At 33.0% G+C, this 7,465-nt stretch overlaps 1 protein-coding gene across 1 annotated transcript; it reads left to right on the forward strand.

The window, feature by feature from the left end:
* Positions 1 to 2,849: 2,849 nt before the first annotated feature.
* Positions 2,850 to 7,107, forward strand: LOC107637424 (disease resistance protein RPP13). Its single transcript, XM_021122670.2, has 3 exons — positions 2,850 to 3,617; positions 3,960 to 6,675; positions 6,821 to 7,107. The coding sequence occupies exons 1-3, from the start codon at positions 3,067 to 3,069 to the stop codon at positions 6,830 to 6,832; spliced, it is 3,279 nt and encodes a 1,092-aa protein (XP_020978329.1). The 5' UTR covers positions 2,850 to 3,066; the 3' UTR covers positions 6,833 to 7,107.
* The last annotated feature ends 358 nt before the right edge of the window (positions 7,108 to 7,465 follow it).

Raw genomic sequence — 7,465 nt, forward strand, 5'->3', positions numbered from 1 at the left:
TAGCGCTTTAATATTTAAAGATTATATACTTTAATCTTTAAGAAATTTTCAGTTGCTCCGATCCAAGAATAGTTCAGTGCTTAATTTTATCTGATCTATATTAATTATCTTTCACGTTAGTATTATAAGTTCATTGTTGTTTTTAAATTTAAATTATAAAAAAATGATAAAATAGAAATTAACGTCGAAATAGTCTTTATTAGTGAGATAAACAAAATAAATAAAGAAAATCCAAGGCATTCATTTACTGTCAAAATAAAGAAAACCTCTTCCTATATATATAATAAAAAGAATAAAAATTCAGATGCATTTAATTTCATGTGAAATTAATAACTAATAATTATTAGATGATAATTTAATCTTTTAACTATCAATTTTACATGAAATTAACTGCATCTAAATTTTTATCGTTAAAAAAAAACCTATATATATAACTCTTCAGTTTACGAAAGGTCTTCATATCAAATGTACCAAGTTTTTTAAAATATATTTGTACTAAGTAGTTGTGGTCCTATAATTTCGTCCTTATAATTTAAAAAAGTAAATATTCTAAAAATATTTAAAATCTACGTCAAACATAATAACAAATATTTTAAAATATAGTCACAAAAAAAAAATTTAAAATATTCAATTTTTTAGGGACATTTGTTAGTACTAAATATCTAAATGAATATTTTTTGAAAATATAGAAATTTTTAGAATAATTAAACCTATTTTCAAATCATGTAATCTTATTACTTTATTTGTTCCTACAAAAGTACTTCTCATTAATATTTAAAGACCGAGTGGATAAGGGTTTTCACTCTTACATGATTAAGGCGTTTAACATGAATTTTTATTTTAAATATATATATTCATTCAATCTTTCAGTATTTAAAACGGTGTGGTTTTTGGATGACTAAAATATTATATATTTCGATCATTATTATTGTGCCGAGCTAAGCAACTTCTCCCCACTAATAATTTCTTAAATGGTTTAAATAATGGCGTAGTATAGAAATGTGATTAACCATGGTATAATATAAAATTATGGATGATGACAATTTGTTGGGGTGAAAAATTCATATTAAATATACTTTTGCATCATGTTTTTTTTTTTTTTTTTGTATTTTACGTAATTTATCTCCGATAAAAAAAAATCTTAATATTATATTTCTAAATCCTAAATTTTAAATCGATTCATCATTTTATACATACACCAACAACTTCATCAAAGTTAAATTATTTCGGCCACTTCTGCCATGATCCACTTATTTTGACAATTAACGGAATTCTTCTCCATCATTTGTGTAATTTTATTAGAATCCAATATGGATGAAAATTTTTTCACCCAAACATCACTTATTTATTTGGACAAAACAGAATTGAGTCAATTGACACAAATAAAAAAAAATCCGAAACGTATTTCACAAAAATAAATTAATTTATTGGTTTAAGAGTTTTTTTGTTTGTTTGTTGATGTTAAATTTTTTTAATGAAGACTCATTAAACATAGAAGTATATTTTGATTTTGTTGGACTAATAATTAATTAATACCAAATCACTTAAACTAAAACTAAAACATCACTATTGTATGCCTATATTTCTTCAGGTATCTTTTTCCTTTACAAACCTGACCACGGACACACCACATGCAATAATTGTGCAGCAATTAGCGAATTGCATACAGCAACACAGCTCAATATATATTTGTTTATATTTTATAATCTAATAACTCCTGTATATTTAATACACAGTAGTTTTATGGTATCGTTAATTTTGAATTATTAAAATTATGCAAATAATTTTATATTGATATTAAATTTACTGGTATGATTTATAATATATAATAAACTTTTAATGTAACAGAAGCTTTTAAATGTGATTTTTAGATTTTAAATAAAAAAAGATTGAGAAAAATTATTTTTCAACCAATAATTAGACAATATTTCTCTTTTCTTTTAAATTTCTCTTTCTATTCCTTAATCTTTGCTTTTCACTATTTTATTAGTTAATTCTTGGATCGAAAAAAAAAGTTTGGTTATCTACCAAATAAATTTTAAATATATATTTTTTATTTTTAGATGTGTGTAATTTTTGTTAACTAATTTTTATTATTTTTCTAACAATACTTTAAAAAAATCAAGCAATGCCGTGAAATTTTAAAAATTACAACTAATAAAAGCATAGCGACTACTATCCAAGATCTTTAAAATCAAATGGACTGCTAATGATATTTGAAGGATGTTAAAACTTTAGTCAAATAAACATAATTTCTCCTTCTTAGTCAAGAGGAACATTAAAAGTATCACTAGGTATATATGTCTTTGTCTTAGGACTAGAATTAGAGAAACTAAGGATTAGAAAAGTAGAAAAAAAAATTGGATATATGATTGAGATTGTATTGAAGTTGAGAAGAATATTATATATATTTGAGGATGAGGAAAAAGATGAATTATGACTTAAAAAATGAACTAAGAACACAATTCCATTTACTTGAATTGAAAGAGAAAAATTACAAAATTGGAGGGGACCATGGCCATAGCTGATAGCTTCACCTTTATTACACCTCTCTATTCTTTAATCATAAGAATAAGAGGAAATATAGGGAGAGTATTTGTACAATGTGTATAATGGGAGTTTAGCGATGTTCGATTCAGTAGATATCCGATATTTAGTAGTATTTTATTCTAGATGTTTATTTTTTAACTCATATTGGATCAAATAAACAAGCTATTGTATACATTGTAAAGATATTCCATTGGTTTCCTAACGGGATTCAATAGCAGGAAATATGACTTGGGATGCTAAAGGACAAGTTAAGATTTGGTTAAGTCTAATATCAAGAGTTTAATAATATAGTAGTCAGTATAATATAATAAAATTGCTGGTGAAAGCAATTGTCATGACCAAGGTCTTTTTATAACAAATATATGTATCAATCATTCATCAAAGTATTGCAAGTAGCCAATAATATATTCCAAAGTCACCAAGCAAGTTCATGAATCAATCCACCAACTATTTCATCATTCATATCCACACTGCTTCACTGCTTCTTTGATTTCAATTGTTGTATACCACATCATCATGGCCGATGATGGAGCGGCCGGGGCGGCGTCTTCTTCGTCGTCACCGGCACCGTGGTTGTGGGCGACGTCATCCTTATCAGAAGGAGGCATGTACGATGTTTTTCTGAACTTTAGAGGCGAGGACACAAGGTTCTTATTCACAGATTATCTCTATCATGGCCTGGCCGATGTAAAAAAACTCCAAGTATTCAGGGATGATCCGGGTCTGAAATTAGGTGACGCAATTAAACCTACTCTGATGGAAGCCATTAAAAGATCTAGGATTCATATTGTTGTGATGAGTAAAAACTATGTATGTTCTTCATGGTGCCTCATGGAACTAAAGCAGATGGTCAAGTACTCCAAAAACAATGGGAACAAGCGATCCATTATCCCAGTTTTTTATAATGTGAAGCCCGCAGAAGTGAGATATCAGATTAGCACCGAATCTAAGGAAGCCATGCAGAAACATGAAGAAAGAGAAGGCAAAGAGAAGGCAGAAGCGTGGAAGTCTGCTCTGTCTACGGTTTGCAATCTTAGTGGAGAACACATTGTTGAGCAGGGAGATCAGTGAGTTCTTTTTAATTAATTACCTTACCTAATTAATTGAACTCATAATTTTTTATCATCTTAATAATTAATAAAGATGGAGGGGACAAGTTAAGTTTTTTTTATTAGGTCACTCTAAAATTTATGTGTTTAATTTTAGAGTGTTTAATTTCTTTTTATTAGGTCACTCTAATATTGTTAAGGGAATTACCTAATTATGTGTTTAATTTTAGGTCACTCTAAAATTTACAATGAATCATGATAAAGTTTTTTTTTTTTTTTATTAATTAGTTGGTAGACATAATTTTTTCTAAAATAATAATTACGTACAAAGATATTAATATTGTGTGTTGTGATTTGTAGTTATAAATCAGGGGTCATAGGCAAGATTGCTGAACAAGTTTCTGAAAAACTTTTAGAGATCAGGCAACAAATAAATAGATTTGTTTCTCAATTTGAAGTGGTTGAATCACTTTTGAACCTTGAGTCTTGTGATACTGTTGGTGTGATGGGAATTTATGAAGATCCTAAAATAGGCAAAAGTTACATAAGAGTATTTGCTTTTGAGCTGTACTATAAGATCAAATATAAGTTCCAAGCAGCAGGTTTCCTTGTTGATGTTAGTAAATTTCTAAGGAAAACTACTGACAATCACTTGGAAAATCTCCAAAAGGAGCTTCTTGATGATATGGATGTGAAGACTATGCAGGAGTTGGAGTATAAAAAGATGCTTCTGGTTCTGGAAGGGGTAAATAGTAAAGAGCATTTGGAGTTGCTAGTGGGAATGGGAATAAGTGATTGGTTTGGTGGTGGTAGTAGGATCCTCATAGCAACAGAAAACAGAAATCTCTTTGAGGATTGTCCTGCTGTGATGAATGGTGTTAAGCTTGAGAAACATTGCATACGCGAAGGTGAATTGGTGAAGGAAAAGATTGTGAAGGAGAAGAAGGTAGTGGGATTTGTGAAAGAATTCATCGATGTTATTAATCAACTGAAGGAAGAAGATTCAAATGGGAGGAATGTTGTTTCCATTGTTGGCATGGGTGGATCAGGAAAGACTACCCTTGCCCGAATGATCTATGACAGCAATGAGGTGAGGCAGGTATTCCCTTGCCGTGCATGGGCAACTGTTTCCAAACAGTGCATTGAAAAGGAAGTTTACAGAAACCTTCTCAAGTCTTTGAAGGTACCAAAATCTGAATATGAAATATTAAGTAAAGTGGAGTTGAAGAAAAAGGTGAAAAAATGTTTGAATGGGCAAGGGGGGAAGTATTTGATAGTGCTGGATGATGTGTGGGATAAAGAGGCGTGGAACAAGTTGGAGTGTCTTCTCCCAAAAGAGAAAAATGGGAGCAGGATATTGATGACTACGCGAAATGATAGGGTGGCAAACTATGCAATGTCAAAGGAACCTCACCATCAACTTGGCCCTTTGGATGAAGAACAAAGTTGGGAATTGTTCCGTAGCGAGGTGTTTGGTGGAGAAGAGTGTCCTTCTTATTTAGAGCCTATTGGTAAATCAATTGCCGAAAGTTGCAAGGGTTTGCCATTGGCTGTCGAAACCATAGCAGGGCTTGTCAAAGAAAGGAAGAGATCAAATACAGAGTGGCAAAGTATTAAGAATATAATTCTTAAATGGGATGATGATGATGATGATGATGATGATGATGGCGAAGATGACGATGATGATGATTATAAGAAGCCGATGACGATGAGTAGGATGATGAAGATATTGAAGACGAGCTATGATGATTTACGTCCAAAATTGAAGCGATGCTTTCTATATCTTGGGGTGTTTCCGGAAGATTGCAAGATTGCAGCAAGGGAGTTAATTGAACTATGGAATGCAGAAGGCTTGACAAAAGTAATAGAAGATGGAACTTCAAATGCATCACAGCCTGAAGACCTTGGTGAGGAACGCTTGAAGATGTTAGTGGATCGTAACTTGGTACAGGTGGTGAGTAGGAAGAGTGATGGGGAAGGCGTGAAAACATGTCGGATCCACGATCTCTTCCGGAAACTGTGCATATCACTGAATAACAAACCAGATAACAACGACAATGATTGTAGATTATTGTCCTTTCCCAGAAACGTAGGATCCTACTATGCCTGTTCAGTAGAGACATGTAATGAATCACCAACTCTTTCACTATTCTTTTATGGAGATGCAGAGGGGTGGGCCCAACATATTTCAGAAAACCGCCGTGTTAAGGTGCTGTATTTTTCTCAATGGGTAAGTAATAGTTCAAGAAGTGTTGAGTATTTGGAGAGTTTGAGTTTGACATCCGACCTCAAGTACTTGAGAATGGACTTTTCTGACTCAGATGGGTTGCATAACTTTCCAAGCTTAGAAACATTACATATACTGCACGACGGTTGGGCGATTGACCTAAGCATTGGGGGCTTAAAGAAACTGAGACATCTGTACAGTCAATGTCAGCTGAATTTATTAGGAGTTGAAGATAAAATGCAGGATCTTCAAACTCTCCCTTGTGTGACTGCCGATTCACATCTATGGTCCTTTGTCCACGGTGGCTACTTTCCCAACTTGAGAAAGCTGGCTTTAATTTTCAGTAAAAGATACCGAGACAGTTCAGCAGAGAAAAACATAAAGAGCCTGCGTGGCCTAAGCAAGCTACGTGAGCTGACACTTAAGTTTGTTCACTTTAGTGGAGTTTCATTAGATAATGCACTTCCGTCAAGTCTTACCAAGATTTCCTTGTCAGTTTTTACGAATTTGAAATCCAAGGACATGAATACCTTGGGACTAATGCCCAAGCTTCAAATTCTAAAATTGACTTGGGGAAGTTGTGCCGAAGAAACTCTTGATATTGGTAGTGCTGGGAGCTTTCCGTGTCTTGAGGTGTTCATCATGAGACAGGTGAGAAGTGTCGCATATCTTAAATCAGGACAAGGTGCGATGCCTCATCTTCGACGTGCGGTCTTCTGTTACTGCCCTGACTTGAAGGAGGTCACTCAACGAATGCGTTCCTTGGGTAGTAACTTGGAATTTTTAAACGACGTGATTGATTTGTGTGAGACATTTGATATCAATGTCACTGCTTCCTCCCAAAAGGAGGTATATATTTCTTTTACTGAAACTCATAGGCACATGCATATGATTTATGCTATTTAATTTCCTTTTCATGCAAGTTAATTCTTTTCTATGCTTTTGCTAAGATGAATCATTCTAACATGTATGCATGTATTATCAATTTGTGCAGAACTCTCCATAATTCATATCATTACAGGTGGTCCTGCAGTCTCACTGTATCCTAATGGAGTGTGATCCTCTAATATTGCATTGTTTTCCTTTTCTCTCTCTCTTTGTTTCTCTGAATAAAATGGTCAGTTGTTTTTATTTTGAACGAGACCCTTTCGTTCTTATGATTTTCTATTACACTGAACATGACATATTTTCTTTCATGTTATAAATAAATATGACATGTGATGGTTTCAGTGGCTAAGAAAAGGGGGTTGAATCTTAGCCCCTTTTTTTTGCTTGTTAATACTTGCTGGATTCAGAGGAGACTTTTCTGTTTTTAGCTCGTCCCTAGCCACGAGACATTTTCATTTTGTCTCGTCACTTTGCACGAGACATTTTTGGTTTTTGCTCCTGTGCAGTAGAAAACAGAAGTGGAGTAGGAGAGGAAGAAAATTACACCAAGATATATCCTGGTTCGGCTGCTAAGTGCAGTGCAGCCTACATCCAGTCTCCATCACAACAATGATGGAATTTCACTATAATCAAACAGATTACAACTTGTAAAGTGCTAACCCAACTTACAAGGGGATTCCCACAGAATCATGAAACACAACATAGATGAACAAAGGAACTCTAAGACATCTATGGCTTTTTCTTTTAATTT

This window comes from Arachis ipaensis, chromosome B4 (genome assembly GCF_059453495.1).
Source record: "Arachis ipaensis isolate K30076 ecotype BB chromosome B4, ASM5945349v1, whole genome shotgun sequence".
Taxonomy (NCBI): Eukaryota; Viridiplantae; Streptophyta; class Magnoliopsida; order Fabales; family Fabaceae; genus Arachis; species Arachis ipaensis.

Coding starts and splice junctions, on each gene's coding strand:
- LOC107637424 (XM_021122670.2), top strand. CDS start 3,067: ATGGCCGATGATGGAGCGGCCGGGGCGGCGTCTTCTTCGTCGTCACCG. Junction 3,618..3,959: donor ATTGTTGAGCAGGGAGATCA/GTGAGTTCTTTT, acceptor TGTGATTTGTAG/TTATAAATCAGGGGTCATAG.